The 16,824-nt window shown below is 40.4% G+C and overlaps 1 protein-coding gene across 1 annotated transcript in view; it reads right to left on the minus strand.

Annotated features, from left to right (window-relative positions):
• EXT1 (exostosin glycosyltransferase 1) overlaps window positions 1-16,824 on the minus strand; it is a 312,087-nt gene that overhangs the window by 13,930 nt on the left and 281,333 nt on the right. The window contains exons 4-7 of the mRNA XM_003933110.4: window positions 16,597-16,716; window positions 9,588-9,720; window positions 6,498-6,616; window positions 5,292-5,387 (exon numbers count right to left, since the gene is read on the minus strand). Coding sequence (XP_003933159.1) covers window positions 5,292-5,387; window positions 6,498-6,616; window positions 9,588-9,720; window positions 16,597-16,716 — 468 coding nt within the window. The remainder of the gene's footprint in view (window positions 1-5,291; window positions 5,388-6,497; window positions 6,617-9,587; window positions 9,721-16,596; window positions 16,717-16,824) is intronic.

Consider the following 16,824-nt stretch of genomic DNA (forward strand, 5'->3'; position numbering starts at 1 on the left):
CAACATTGAAGGAGTGTTATCTCCTAACAATGCAGATTTATTTCTTCAACAATTATTGGGCACCTACTGTGTACCAGGCATCTTGCTGGTCAAAGAGGGTACAAAGATAAATCAGATATATTCCCTGTCTTTGAAGAGTTCATGGTCTGTAGAGGAGACCAAGAAGCAGATGACCAGTCTTTGCTTGAATCAAAAAGTGCCAGGAGACCACAGGATGGAGCAACCAGCTGTCTGGAAGAGCAGATGAAGGCCTTATAGAAGAAGTGATATTTAAGCAGGACCCTGTTGGGCAGAAAGAATTCACCAGGTATAGACAGAAATGAAGCATTAAAGACAGGACTCAGCAGATACAGAGGCAATGAGGAGAGAATCCACATCCTGACACCCACTCTTCCTAACTGAATGAGTGAATGGATGGAGCAGTGATTCCAAGTATGGACACAAACCACGGGGAAAGTAGATCATTGTGGAAGGTGCTGCTTTTACAAATTACAAACATTTGTAAATTATAATATGTATTAGCACAGGTTAGAAAAAAATATACACATATATTAGCAGTCACAGCAATCAAAGGTAATATTGAAGTTACAAATAACTTCACTAAAATGAAAAGTATACTGATTTAAAGAAAAATATTAGGCTGGGCGTAGTGGCTCATGCTAGTAATTCCAGCACTTTGGGAGGCTGAGGGGGGTGGATCACTTGAGGCCAGGAGTTCAAGACCAGCCTGGCCAACATGGTGAAACCCTGTCTCTACTAAACATACAAAAAATTAGCTGGGCGTGGTGCTGCCTGTGGTCCCAGCTACACAGGAGGCTGAGGCAGGAGAATCACTTGAAACCAGAAGGCAGAGGTTGCTATGAGCTGAGATTGTGCCACTGCACTCCAGCCTGGATGACAGAGCAAGCCTGTGTCTCAAAAAAAAAAAAAAAAAGAAAAATATTAAATAATAGCACACGATTGATGGATTTAGAAAAATTGTGAAGGTGGTGTATGCATAAAGTTTAGGCAGTTATAGAATAATGAATGGTGCACTATGTATGCACACACAGTGGCGTGGATGTGTGTGTGTGTGGTGGGGGCTTTGAAGATTATGGCACCAGCTGATAAAATTGAGGGTGGAGAGGTTACCCTGTAATAGTCACAACTTAAATCTTTGTGTTAAATGTACCATACAAGAACTAACCATAAGAATGCTGATACCATAAGAATGCTGATACCCCAAGAATAACATTTTCTGAACATTTACCATATGCCAGGAAATGTTTCAAGTCCTTCATGTACATCATCTTGTTTCATCTTTATAACAACCCCATTTTACAGGGGAGGAAAAGGAGAGACACAGGTTAAGCATCTTGCCCAAGATGGACTCAGAAGTTTCCCCCAGATGCTGTGAGTCTGTGGAGCACCTTGGCCACTGGGCTGTATCTAAACGGAAAGGGCCTCAAAAGTGAATTCAGGAACACATACGGCAATCACATGCTCACCACCTTCTTCTAGAAGTTACAGTAATAATGATGACATCCCCTCTGAATTCACACCTGCCATCAACTTTGAAGAGACAAAGGCCAGGGAAAGAAGCAATTTAACACTGGAGACAAAGGGAAAGAGGAAAAGAGAGGTACCTAGCTAGCTACCAGAGCTGCAGTCTCCCCAAATCTGAGTACCCCAGAAGCCAGCTCATCCGCAGGCCTCATCTCAAACTCGGCTTATTTGCCCGTGAAGCTACCAGAGCACCTAGGACTTTAATGAATGGACAGTGCCTGCTCCAACTCATCTCTCAGAGCTCAAGGGACATATCTGTAGCATACTTGGCTTCGGGGGTTGCTCCTACACCATCTGTCGACTGGGTCAGGGTTTTTTCTTTTCTTTCTCAGGCTTTTGAAATAAAACACAAAGTGATCAGCAACCCCATAGACACAGAATGCTCAGAATTCTCACCCTGAAGCAATCTTCCTGATACTGTTTACATGTCCACTAACTAATGCAGAAACCATTAGCTGACAGCTTAGCACCGCCCTGACCTTTCCCTTGTTAAGACTACAGGGGAAAGCTGCAAAGACAAGGCCTATAAATTCAAACCCGAATTTTGCAGCCCAAGCAGTAAACACATTAACTTTAAATTCAAGGCTAGAGATGGAGATTTTTAAATGGAGAGTGAGGAAGATGTTAAGACTTCTTCCTCCTCATCTGTCCAACCACAGGTCTTAAAGGGATCTGTTTTCCTTTTCTTCTGAACCTGTTTCATCAACAGAGGTAAAAAGCCTATCTACTTTCAAATTCTCATGCAGAAATGAGAGGCTTTCTTTCAAATACGTTGCCTCCGCGACCTTCTTAAATGGATTAGCATGAGAGGAACAAATGTACCATGTACTTACAAAGTCAATCCTAAGTGAACTGGGTTTTCCTTGTTAGTTCATTTAAGAAAGATTTAGCTACCATGTGAAAGCCCAACTCCTTTAAAATTAATAAACATGCTGGTCAGGCATGGTAGCTCACCCCTGTAATCCCAATACTTTGGAAGACTGAGGCAGGTGAATCACCTGAGGTCAGGAGTTCGAGACCACCCTGACCAACATGAAGATACCCTGTCTCTACTAAAAATCCAAAATTAGCTGGTGGTGGCACATGCCTGTAATCCCAGCTGCTTGGGAGGCTGAGGCAGGAGAATTGCCTAACCCCGGGAGGTGGAGGTTGCAGTGAGCTGAGAGATCGTGCCATTGCACTCCAGCCTCTGCGACAAGAGCAAAACTCCATCTCAAAACAACAACAACAACAACAACAAATTAACATGCCTGGGAAATGACCAAGATTCAAGAAGTTTACTGTCGTGTGTGTGTGTGTGTGTGTGTGTGTGTGTTATGTGGGTGGGGAGGAGGGTACATAAGTAATGTACACAATTATAGAAAACACAATAATAGGATTTATTAACCATCCACAGTGCACCCACACTTCTCAGTACATTTATTTATGTAATCTCATATAATCTGATCTTTTTGGCTTCCTTATTAGTTACGTATTATGACTCCATTTATTGAAAGGGGGCATCAAGACACAGAGATTAAGTAACTTGCTTTAAGTCACACCAAAGTAAGTTTGACTTTAGAGCCCATAATGCAAATCATAACATTATGATGCCTCCCAAAAGAGTAGCTAACATTTATTGAACCTTTGGTGCATATATAATAGGCACAGGACTAAGCACCTGATATGCAATGTTCTCATTTAATCCTCAAAATGGGCCCATGTCCTAGCCCAGGTTTCCTGCAATACTGAGCCTGAAGCAAGACTTACATGCAAATGCTTCACTGTGAGGTACAATCCCAGGGCACTGAGAGTCAGGGAAAAGACACAGGAAGCACCCAGCCCACTGGATTCAGTGCCCAAGGTGGAGGCAAGGACTGAACAAATGCCAGGAGCCTGAATATAGATGCAGCTGGGAGGATCTGAGGCGTCTTATAAGAGACATCTGATAAAGCCCACGAGAAAGGTACTATTATTATCACTACCATTTTATAAAGAAAGAAACGGGGAGTTTCTTTTCACTGAGAATGAAAATATAAAATCAATCAGTGAGTCAGAGCATGAACATGCTACACTACCTAAAGAAATCAGAATGGCCCCTAGACAGTTAGACTGGAGTATGTCTGAATATCCTGACATATCCAAAGAAAGACATTTTCCACCAGAAGGAGAGCTGGTCTCCTTGACCCATGGAAGCATACAAAACAAAGAATCCCAAAGTTGAAAGCTAACTGCCTGTATCTGAGCCTTCTCATGGCTTCACACGTTGGAATTGGGATACTGCCATTCCTATGATGGCCTATTTTATGGGGAGGGGGAGGACATAAGGGGTTGCATCAAACCATGCTTATGGTGAGATGGATTTGCGAGGGAGGCATTTGAGTATTCCAATATCCACCTTTTCTCATTAAATGCTTACCAAACAGCTCTCTAATAAACAGGTTGCTTGACTCCAGCCTTATGAGTGCTGTGGTTAAACGTGTCACATTCCCACTGTGTTCCAAGCATGTTACACGGTACTCCGCATACAGTAGACACTCATAAATGGGAACGGAATAGATAATGCACTGATCATCTTGTCCGTGTGACGGTTACAATTCTCCTTCTAATAAGTCAAACCATAGGAAATGGCCACTTTTGGTGAGTCAATGATGATATCAAATGGTTCAGCCTAATAAACTGATTTTGTCATTCTGGCGCAAAGGTGTGAGGCGCTCTCTTATGACCTGACCCTCTGGGGACAGATGAGGAAAGTCTTTTAGATGACAGTGCTTCACCAATCCCAATTTCATTTAGTAGTGACTGTTTCCTTCACAATGGTGAGATCTATAAGAAAGCAACAAACAGAAGCTAGAGAAAACAGAGCCGGCTGCTCTTTAGTAGAAGAAATTTCAAGGATGAAGTAGCATCAAACGGAAGCTTTGAGAATATGTGGGAATGCTGACAATCAGAGATAGTGAGTTGAGGGGTGGTCAAGATTTACAAATGGCAAAGTCAAAATCAGAGGGAGGAAGAGACATGGCGCAATTCAGATAATTATAAATGATCAAATTTGGGAGGGGACAGGGTCTGTAGGGGAAAGCAATGAGAGAAAAAAATGGAAGGCTGTCTAGGGCCGATTATAGACAGCCTCAAATGTCAATTAGAAGCATTAGCAAATGAAGACCTTAAAGGGCCGGGAGATGATCAGAAAGATAGTTTAGCTCTACGCAAAGTGAACTGGAGAACAGAAGAGGAGCCAGCTATATAGCACTTGTGAGAATCTTTACAGGGAGATGCCAAATAAAATTAAGGTGAAAATGTCCTTTTTAGAGTGAGTGGGAGAAAGAACCACCATTCTGATTGACATAGCTCATTCAGATTAATCAGCCAAGCAAACCTCATGCATTACCACCACCATCAGCTTTATCTTCATCCTTGTCATTCTGGGAAAGACAACTATTGCTAGCAGTGGGCTTTATTTAATCCTAACAGCAACCCTACAAGGTATGTATTATTATTTCTATTTTGTAGATGAGGAAGCCGAAGCTCATAGAGGTTAAGTATACACACAAGGTCACAAAGCTACAAAAGAGCTGGTATTAAGACCCAGGTTTCCCTGATTTGAAAGCCTATTGCTGTCAAAGCTAAGAATATTCTGAAAAAAGTACAGTTCTAGAAAAATAATCCAGGAACAGGGAGAAAACATCTACGGCCAAGACCTGAAATGTCCCATGGAGAAACAGATTCCCTAGTGGCTTCATACATGGGTCCCCTTCGGGTCTTACCTTGCTCTCTCCTTCAATGACGATGACAGGCACAGCAGTGGCAGGCCAGCGGTGTTTGGCTGGTAGAGGCTTGTCACAATTCCATAGAACTATGATCTGAAAAGGATGGGGTTTATCAGATGGCTGGGGTAGGCTGTATTTATGTAGATGTCCAACCGAAAGCCTCTTCTTAGAGACAAAGAGAAAGAGGAGCTGGAGATCTCAGCAAGATAGAAAGGCAGACATCAAAACTGAATTTTAAAGTGAGTCCATTCCCACACAACCTCAGAACCTTAACACCCCGAACAACGGAGAGAGGACAGAAAGGGTAACAAAAAAACAAAACCTGTGTCTGAGGATAGGGGAAAGCTGCAGGAAAAAGAATTTCAGGGTGGCTGGAGCTTAATAAAGTAGTTTCCTAAATTCTGGTATCTTATGATGGTGTGTGAGATAACAACTCTGATCAAATTAAATAAAAATGTATACTGAGCATCTGAACATCTGCTGTGAACTTGCACTACACCAGGCAATGTGGGAGAAATAAAAGAATTCAAGCTAGGACTAGGATGAGCTCATGTTTTGCATTCTCTAGAAGGGTTGCTGATTTTATAGACTTTATAATTTCCAATAAAGGCATTTAGTTCAAAAAATGCATACTTCCTTATTGAATTCTTTCCTCATTTGTAAACCTTCTCGTATAAACTAATTCGCAAATCAGAAAAACCACTGTTCAAGTATGGGAGCAACACTGATTTGGAAAATATTGTTACCACAGACATAATTGTCTGCTCCCAGTTTTATAATTAGTCATGGTTGCTATGAAAAGAAAAGTTGATGCTCCGTGACACCACCATGTCTGCTTCTTCTATGGAAGCTTAGTTGTCTGGGTCCTCTGGAGGCCTCTGGGATGTTACTTTATCATTTTGACATTTAAAAACAAAATCATATGCTTATATCTTCTTTACAGAATGTGTCGGTGTGTGTATATATGTTTTTAACCCCGTATCAGTGCTAAGGTCTTTCTGTAACCCACCCCTCCCTGTGCCAGATTTCACTTCAAAGAATTTCTAAGCAGATGAAAAGGCTGTAACGAGGCAGGAAGAATGAAAGGGAGCAGCAGGGTGATGGTAGAGTCCTGGGGAGCCTGGGGCATAACAGGTGAGGAGGGAGGAGTCTCTGGTCTGTAGCTGGAGCAGGCGGGGGCTACTCTGTCAACTTCCCACTCACCTGGGCACAGTACTGGGACTTGGCTGCAGCCACAAGAAGCTTCAACACTGGCTGGGACTGAGAGACCAGGGGGGTCACCGCATGGATGACTGCAGTGAATTTGGAGGGGGGCTTTAAACCTGAAATTAAAAGGAGAGCAGAGCCTAATGAAGCGCTGGAAAACAAGACTCAGAAAATTACTCCGCCTTGCTCCGCTGCCTCATGCCAGAGCAAATATTCCCTCCTGGATGATTTCTCCTTTGCTTCTTATGTCCTGACAGGACAAAAACAAGATGAAAGCTGCTGGTTAGCTACTGCCTGAGTCTAGAGACCTCAAGAAATTCCAGATCAATGTCCACTTCTAGGTTCTTGCTTTGACGTCTTTTGCCCCTCTTGGTGATGTGTCTGTGATGTTCTTTTGGCTTTTTAGGTACCTGGTGTCTAAATACACCACTGCACCACCCTTCAGAGTGGTACTACTTCCGGTCACTTGCATCTTCTTATGGATTTAATTAAATGTGCTAGCTCTCCCATGGTATATGCAGCATGTGTCTAATTTTTAATTATGTAATGAAAGGGTTCTGCCTAATAGCATTTCAAATAACTAGCTAGTGGGAAAAAAGGGGAAAGGAACAGCATCCGGGGTCTGACTGTCGAGGTCTGAATCCCAGCAGCCACTTAGTCATGGTAGGACCTTGGAAAGATTACTTAACCCTCTGTTTCCACAGCTGGGAAACCAACCTGACAGTAACAGTACCAAACTTATGGGATTGCAAAAATTCAGTTAAGTTTGGCTGGGTGTCGTGGCTCACACCTGTGATCCCAGAACTTTGGGAGGCTGAGGTGGATGGATCATTTGAGGCCAAGCAGTTCGAGACCAGCCTGGCCAACCTGGCAAAATCCCGTCTCTACTAAAATACAAAAATTAGCTGGGCATGGTGGTGTGTGCCTGTAGTCCCAGCTACTCGGGAGGCTGAGGCTGGAGAACTGCCTGAACTCAGGAGGCAGAGGTTGCAGTGAGCCGAGATGGTGCCACTGCACTCCAGCCTGGGCAACATAGCAAGACTCTGTCTTAGGAAAAAAAAAAAAAAAAGTTAATGCATACAAAGCACTTAGAACAGGACTTAGGAAATAACAGTTACTCAATATATGTCAGCAGCTATCATTATCATCACCCTCACCATCATCATTATTATTTTGGAGAAGAAGCCTCCATACTTCCAGAATCTCCTCTTTGTGTAGCAGTGATATAGCTGAGAAAAAAAGTATGTGATGCAGACTTCTGCCAATTCCAAGCTCTGAAGCACTGGGCTAAAAAGGAACACAGCTATGCAAAACCACCACTGTCACCAAAGAGAAGTGACATGGCTTCCCCCCAAGGAGTTTTCCCATAAGAACTCACTAAGAAATTAGAGACAGGTTAAGAGCCTTTTAAAAATTCATCGGTTTAGACCCACTAATTTGGCACTTCAGTGGCTTAACTGTGAACAACACAGTGCAAGGACATTCCAGTTAAGCTTTGATACTGACGGGATAAAGGTTAGAATCAGACTACATGTGTATTACAGGATTAAACAAAGGTTTTGTAGAGAACATTATATCATCCAGCAGTAGCACTTTAATTGTATGTAAGAAAGAAGTTAATCTTCCCAATATCTAGATACACATTCAAAGTTTTGCCAAATAAGAAAAATAAACATGTCTGAGGGATTGCTTTTTTAACAGGAATGATAAGTCATTGCTTTTAGATTTTCCTGCTTTTAGATTTTAGATGGAGTTTGTTAGCTCTCCTAACTCCATCTTATAGATGATGAGGCTTAAGAAGCATCATTTACACACCTCTAATGTGCTAACTCCAAATGAAGATCTAAATATTGTACAAGAAATATACAGAAATTGTTGTCAACCACTGCCTCAGTCTGACAATTTCTAAATTCCCAATATGTTACCCAAATGTTGACTATTCACTGAATTAGAGATGGTTCCCGTAACACGTTGGGTTTGGATTAAAAGGTTCTTTGTCAATGGTTGATGCTTCAGGCCATGAATTTCTTTAGGTTTCATCTCCTCAGTTTCAAGCTAAACGTGTACAGCTTAAAAGTGTGAGGGTGTTAAGGAGAGCAACAGCACTGAGTGGAAAATCTTGTCCTTTTGCTGTATCAACTTGGAAGATGCTTTACTGTCTTAGGATTTCTCAAGTATAGAATTGCAAGTGAGGGGAAATGTTTATGATGTTCATAACATGAGAGGGACTGGGGCTCCAAATATGTGAATGTCTAAGGCAGGCATCTCCAAACTTTTTACACAGGGGGCCAGTTCACTTTCCCTCAGACCGTTGGAGGGCCGCCACATACTGTGCTCTTCTCATTGACCATCAGTGAAAGAGGTGCCCCTTCCTGAAGTGTGGCGGGGGCCGGATAAATGGCCTCAGGGGGCCGCATGCGGCCCGTGGGCCCTAGTTTGGGGACGTCTGGTCTAAGGCAATAACAGTAGCCGGTGTAGAGATTCATTCCTCTGTCATTCCCTTTTCCCTGTTGTGTTTAGACTGAAAACTGATTGAAAGCAGAGATTGTATCTTATTTGACTTTTTATTTCTAGTACCCAGCAATACATTAGCATAGCACATAAAAGGAGCATAACAAACTTTGGAAAAGTGAATAAATTTATGCTTGTTATATATTCTTAGTTATTTCTCCTTTTTTCTCATTCAGTGTTTCATTGGTATGGAATAGAGATGTTGGGATTGCAGAAAATAAATTAGGGAGAGCTCTCCTAATTTCATCTTACATATGATGAAGCTTAACATGATAGCTAACCCATTGCCATGTTCCAAATGATCCATAATTTGGGGAGCCTATTTCTCAAAAAGAAATAACTCTACTAAATATGAAGCATAGCTGCACAGATAACAAGTTTTTTTTTTAATTTTATCTTGCAATGCTCTGCTCTGTTTTTGAACTTGTTATGTCACTTATAACGAGTCTCTAGAAAAAGCAATCTTCAATGCAGGGTGTTAGATGGGTCCCATTAGAATAGAAGAATAAAGGCCCTTAGTTCTGTATGACATCTTGGGGGTAAACAAGGGCAACTCCCTGGAGGAATCCCACTTACCTAAATTAGCATAGTAGTAAGGAAAATCTCCCAGATAAGATGAATACTGTGGTAGTACGAACAATCCTCCAGGATGTTTGTTCCATATTAAACTGTTACGTGATATGTGCTTGAATATTCTGTCCTGAATAATCTAGAAAACAAAAGCATAGCACACAGTGAGGATGAGATCCTGATGACATTTGGAAAGGACAGTGTTCAATCCAAATTTGAAAGATGGTGGCACTCAGAGTAGTGACTCTACACTCCCTCCCACTCTCATTCTCCAGATAAAAATGTCTTCGAGACAGAGAATAATGGAGCAATGAAAAAGAGTAAGAGAAAGATACGAATTATAGCCAATCAAATTTCCTAATTAGACTTCAGTTAAACCATAAATTCTATCTTTGTATAATAATGAGTCCATGCTCATTCGAAAATAGACTGTGTGCAACAGTTAGTCTTTCCCTGATGGTTAAGCATCTAAGAACTGGTCCCAGACTCCCGTCAAGAAGATCTGTCCTCAGGGGACAGAGAGGTCAACGTAGACCATGTAGACACTGAACAGAAAGCATACTGAAGACATGACATATTCTAGAAGCTATTGAGGTTTTGAGCTGTTCCTTTAATTCAAGAGTTAGATGTGTTTGCTTGTCATATTTTATTTTCCTTTCAAAGTCAACTGTAGGACTCTGGGTACTGGTTACTGAAGTTTTTCTATATTTCATCTCGTAGTGAGTTAACAATTGCTTAAAACATCCTACATAACAGGACAAGAACTATAGCATATGAAGACTAATAATAGCCAAGCTAGTTCATTAGTTTCTTTGGACTTTGGGACCTTGCAGATCATTAAATTCTACATTTAGAGTCGAACATTCTCCCATCCCAAATCATTTGTTAGTTGAATGTGATTAGTCTACTTTATAGCTTTCTCTCTGTGACTTTCAAACTCTTATAATTATAGCATCCACTCATTAGAATATGATCTGGCAAATAATTAACTTGGTACGGAAATTTATGTTTTCAGCAATTTTTTTTTTTACATTAAAAAAAAAAGAAACATCCTGCCGTAAGTCTTAAGAGATTTAAGACCTAAATTACCATTTTCCAGGTCTCCATTTAATGCAATGTGATTTTAAGTACAGACTATTTTAAATGGAGTTTTATTATTTGCTAAGGTTATTAACACGCGCATCTCATTCCACATGGTGACTAGATAAGTAATAAAGTGAGCTACATTTATCTTTGTAAATCTTATGTTTATTTTCCTAATGACAGAGAAGGAAGGATGCAAGGAGAAAATTCAGAAGAACTCAAATATCTTAGTTCAATGATTTCTGTGTTTTATCTTTCACCCAGATCAAAACTGCTAATTTTATATGGCTAGATAGGGGTTTCTAATTTGGCGGAGATTTTAGGAACCTAGTGAAAATATTTATTTTTACTTTTTGTGATACGACAGGGATGTGTTAAAATGCTGTTGTCTTGGCATTAATTATGAGAAAAGTGTCACAATTGTGAAGGATTTTTTTACATGGTTAGCAATTTCACTTTGTACAACATTTATTCTTGTTTTTTATTATTTGTACTTTCCAAATGTACTGTCTATTTATTTTCCCATTATGGTTTCTCTTTGGAATCTTTTTATTTATTTTTTTCTTTTAAAATTTATGTACCTTTTAGCATGTGGTCACTGAAATACGTTTGGATATCAAGACTGAAAATAAATTGACAATAGACAGCATTATAAATTGAACCTACAGACAAATGGCATGGAACTCAGAGCTGTCACAAAATGGGTCATCATTCACATCAGGTCTTTGGGTGGTATGCTTGTCACTGTCATAGCCTATCTTTTTGCTTCTGTATCACAATATTGCTATCTTTTAAAATTCAAGGTTATGATAATAAGATATAGCACTCTTCTGAAATAACAACAAGCATTTTATACTGTCTTCCAACAGATCTTGACAGAAAGATATAGGACAGGTCTGAAAGCAACAGCAAATGTTGAATTTAACCTGGGTCAAGCAATTTGCCACCATTGTATATTATTTTCCTCATTTGTAACAAAACAATAAAATACCGTATTAATTATAACAGCCTCTCAGAATTTAAGAATAGCTGCCTTAATTGTTATACTTAAGGCTTGATATTTGCCTTTAAAAAGAAACTCAGTCCTGTGTTCATTTTCTAGGCACTGGTTTTTCCATTTACTACAAAGTTGTAATGGCATAGACATTATATATTACAGATAATTTTTCCATTTAATAGTATTCATGATTTACTTATCCTTAATGACCAGTTCAGCAATTTTTCCATGCAAAGCAATGAACATATTTATGAATAAAATTTTTCCCATTTAGGATTTTTTTTTTTTTAAACAGGGTCTCAGTTCAGTCACCTAGGGTGGAGTGCAGTGGTGCGATCATAGATCCCTGCAGCCTCAAACTCCTGGACTCAAAGGATACTCCTGCCTCAGCCTCCTGAGTAGCTGGGACCACTGAAGACGGTTGCCACATTCAGCTAATTGTTTATTTTTATTTTTTGTAGAGATGAGGTCTCACTACATTGCCCAGGCTGGTCTTGAACTCTTTAGCTCAAGCAATCCTTTCTCCTCGGCCTCCCAAAGTGTTGGGACTACAGGTGTGAGCCACTGTGCCAGACCAGAATTGATTCTGCAGGACTTTGTTAAAGGGTAAAAATACTTTTAAGGTCATTCATAAGTATTGCCAAGTGTCTTTCTAAAAGGTATATATCAACTTGCCTTCCAAACGCATGAAGGAATATGGATTTCACTTCACCATATAGAAAGATCATTTTTTTTTCCCTCTCCAATTCATCCTATCACTACAATGGACAGCTCCCAGAATCTTTTCATGACCCTTACTGCTTACTCTTTATTGTTGTGGAAGAAGACATCAGATTTAGAGGTTGGATGCTTCTTTGGCTATAAACAAAATCAATACACACACACACACACACACACACACACACACACACACACACACAAACACACAATACATGACTTCTTTTTGTTATGGTCCTAGATGGCACTCTTGATAAGGACAATATTACTAATTGATGTGAATCACAGGGAAGAATGACAGGCTCCTTATTTTTCTTTGTATGTATCCTCTGTTTTTCAAATAATGGAGACTATTGGTTACAGGTTACAGTCATTCTGTGTAGCCCTTCATCTTTTAACCAAAGCACTGTAGCCTAAGACACACAATGCCACCATATGCCACCTCACTTGAAGCCAAATCAATCTTCTATTTCCATTATCCCATCGATTTAACAATATCATTGTATGATAACATCAGCAATACCATGGTTCGGATGTGCATGTTTAGATAACTGAGGAGGAAAATGGAGCATACTTCATAAAACTCCACTATCTACCTTCCTAGCTAGCACTGGCTCTTTTCATATATTATTATAATCTCAAGCACTTTCTTTCACTCATCTTGATTATGACTAAGCTCCAGTGATTCAACCCTTAGTGCCAGGTTATTGTGTAATATTCTGACAAATAATGGAATCCATGAAGGAGCACTGTTTTTCCAGTGTCTTATCATTGTCCCCATTGTTACTTGTCAATTTGCACACACACACACAAACCCACTGAGCTCTACAGAGTCTAGCTTGATTAAATAGTTGCTTATTACCAAGATGCAGCATTAGAAAATTTCAATCAAACTGGAAAAACTAACAGCATCCTAGACAGAGTTCTGTACAATGAAATGTACTAACAGCTTGACCCTGGCACTGAAGAGAAAATGAGATGTCCTGTTTTCAATTGAGTCTAAGCACTCTACTTACAACTCTAGGGTTCATAACATCTGAAGACCCCATAATCCCATTCTCACGGCCTAGAATATAGCAAGTGAGAAGGACCTAGAATTCTAGAGTCTGAGTACAGAACATCCCGAGCCCAGGATCTTCAAATCTATGCTGCCTAAGGATAACTGTGAATTATTCTCATGCCTTAGTAGCTCCAGCAATGATTAAATGAAGTATATTATCTAAGTTCTAAGCCAAGTTCACATTTTTGATATGTGATACTTATTGTTCTTATAAACACATTCACTGTGTCTATGTCTGTGTATGGCATTTTCTTCTATTTCCCCTGATTTTCTGATTATGTTGAATTCTGGGGTAATCTGAGTTAGGAAGTATTTTGGAAAACTGGGTAGCACCTGTCATGGAATTTGCTTGAGAGGTCAAACTGTTACAATCCAATCTTGGAACTGAATAAAGAGATTTGACAGTTGCTATAAATTTGAATGAAGTATATGGTTTTTAGTGTTTAAAAATAAAACTGTGTTGCTAAAAAAAAATCGCATGGTTTAAATACAAGGGGGAAAAGGCCTTTTTAGGTTCAGAGATGAAAACTGCTTGATCTTACTTGGATCATATTCTGATGAATTTAAGACATCCAACTGTTACAATCGAAAAATTGAGCACTGCTAACTTAATAGGTGAGAGACCAGATCCATGCAATACACCATATGCAAAAGACATGTAATTAATGAGGTACTATCTTTCATCTGGCAAATCAGCAAAGTGGTAGATGTGTATGTTTTAATTATGGATCTGTAAAGCTGACAAGAGCATAGCAAAAGAGAGTCACGCCCAGACAGCTTGTGAGACTCTAGGCAAATATAATTTTTGGATAATATTTTGGCAAAATATATTATAAGCTTTAGAAATGCCTAGAATCTTTGGCTCATTAACATCACTTCAGGGACTCCATCCTAAAGAAATAGACAGAGATTTAGTTAAAGACACATGTAAAAAGTCATTGATTGGATAAAGATACAGTTATCTGTTAAAAAAATAAAAAGAATATTAATAGTAAATAATAGCATATTGGTTTAAGTAAACAGAAGTTCACGATAGGAATGCATATTAGGGTGAAAAAAATTAAAACATTGAAACATGGTCTGGACATATTAGAGGCAAACAACAAATAGGACAGAATAAAAAGGCCAGAAACAACCCAAAGATACGTAAATGTGGCATGAGAAAACACTGAAGAAAGAAATGTATTGGGGCTGGGCACAGTGGCTCACGTCTGTAATCCCAGCACTTTGGGAAGCCGAGGCAGGTGGATTACCTGAGGTCAGGACTTCGAGATTAGCCTGGCCAACATAGTGGAACCCTGTCTCTACTAAAAATACAAATAATTAGCTGGGTGTGGTGGTGGGCACCTGTAATCCCAGCTACTAGGGAGGCTGAGGCAGGAGAATTGCTTGAACCCGGGAGGCAGAGGTTGCAGTGAGCTGCGATGGTGCCATTGTATTCGAGCCTGGGCAACAAGAGCCAACTCCATCTCAAAAAAAAAAAAAAAGGCACTTTGTACCCCAAAAAGGGAGAAAAAATAACATTCAGCATTCTTTAAGAAGGGCCTATGAAGGTTCTTAGATGGAGGTCAGGATTAAAAAAGCAAAGGATAACTCTTAAATATTCAAATCTGCTACAGTATACAGAGGTGATGATGCTTGCAGGAAGGAAGCCCTTGGAAGTCATTATGATCCTGACCCCTCCATGGGGATGGGCCTGGGTCCTAAACAGCCCTTTTCATCCAGTTCCTGAATGAAAAATACATGCACTGTATTTAAGAGGACACTGACTAGAGCTTTCCCTATGGTGGGAGCAGCCCAAGCTCAGCGTGGAGTGGATACATGCCCCGGTGTGCCTGGAGCATGAACAGCACTGGCTGTGATACTCAGAATGGCAAGAAAGCAGCCATGTGGACCAAGCAGGGCAACTTCAATTTCTTGGTATTACTCAGACTTCTCAGCGTAGCTTCCGCATTATATTAGCTTTCAAAGCAGTCATCACTTTTCCAGAGTGAATTCTGAAAGGGAGGGCCACAAATACCCCCACGTCATTTTGGGAGCACCTAAGAATCACCTCACCAAAGATCTCTGCTCTCCTTCCTGCAAACCTGTAACGCCTGAGTGTGCAGTTTCCTGAATGTTTTCCTAGCAAATTGTGCTTCTTTGGCGTAGCCTCAGGCCAGTGCTACCTGCTCTATTTCCAAAGGTTTTAATCCTCTCCATGCTTCCTTTTCCTTTTTCCATCCTGCCTAAATAAAAAAGCATCCTGAAGATGGGCATCCATCTGCCCAAAAGATTTTCTGCTTTCACAAATTTAACACTTTCTGTGCCACATGAGTATGATCCTGATTCTCCCCTTAACACAACTTTGCCACAGTGGTGCTGGTTGGCTGGCTTGCATAAGTCTTGAGAATTAATTTTGCTGTCCCCCAATGCCATCAAACTGTAGTACTCAGAAAGCTACTTACGCTTTTAGAAGGGTAGAGGATTTCCCCTTACTTGGCCATTACATATTTTTATCTTTGTTTTGAGACAAAGTTTTGCTCTTGTTGCCCCAGCTGGAGTACAGTGGCACAATCTCAGCTCACTCCAACTTGCACCTCCTGGGTTCAAGCTATTCTTCTGCCTCAGTCTCCCAAGTAGCTGGGATTACAAGCATGTACCACTGCGCCTGGCTAATTTTTTGTATTTTTAGGAGAGAGGGGGTTTCACCATGTTGGCCAGGCTGGTCTTAAACTCCTGATCTCAGGTGGTCCAACCTGCCTTGGCCTCCCAAAGTGCTGGGATTACAGGCATGAGCCACTGTGTCCGGCCATTATATATTTTTTTCTAAATGAACTCCAGAAATATGTCTTCAAAGGATGCCATTGAGTGTAAATGACAAGAAGACAGTCACAACCCACATATCCCTGAAATGATGTAAGACAGAGTCAATCTCTGTGTGAATGAGTATAATTTCTCTTCATGTAGGTTTTCCTCTGCGGAGTTTGCTGGGAATGAGAGTATTTTCTTGGGCATGGCAAAGCAGGTCAAAGAGGTTAGCCAATATGTTGTCCAAGTTCAGGAATCTGGTTTTGCCCCACTGGACCAATCACACATCCCTAATAGCAAAACAGAAGGCTGAGAGAAGTGTATAAAGGACCATTATTCAAGCCCAAGAGCCAAGCGGTCTCACTTACCTCTAGTGTAGTTAATACAATCTTCTCAACTGAAGAAAAATAAGCCTCCCACAAGAATTGTGTCTGCTGTCTAAGTGCTAGGATTTTATCCTGATGAATAGACCTGATTGTAGAAGGAATCTGTAACACAAGGTGAACACATAAAAATTGTAACTGTAAAACAAAGGATGCAATCAAAATAACCCAACGGGGTTAGGTTTTTATTCTTTACAGCATTTGGCTTCTAGC

This window comes from Saimiri boliviensis, chromosome 15 (genome assembly GCF_048565385.1).
Source record: "Saimiri boliviensis isolate mSaiBol1 chromosome 15, mSaiBol1.pri, whole genome shotgun sequence".
Classification (NCBI taxonomy): Eukaryota; Metazoa; Chordata; class Mammalia; order Primates; family Cebidae; genus Saimiri; species Saimiri boliviensis.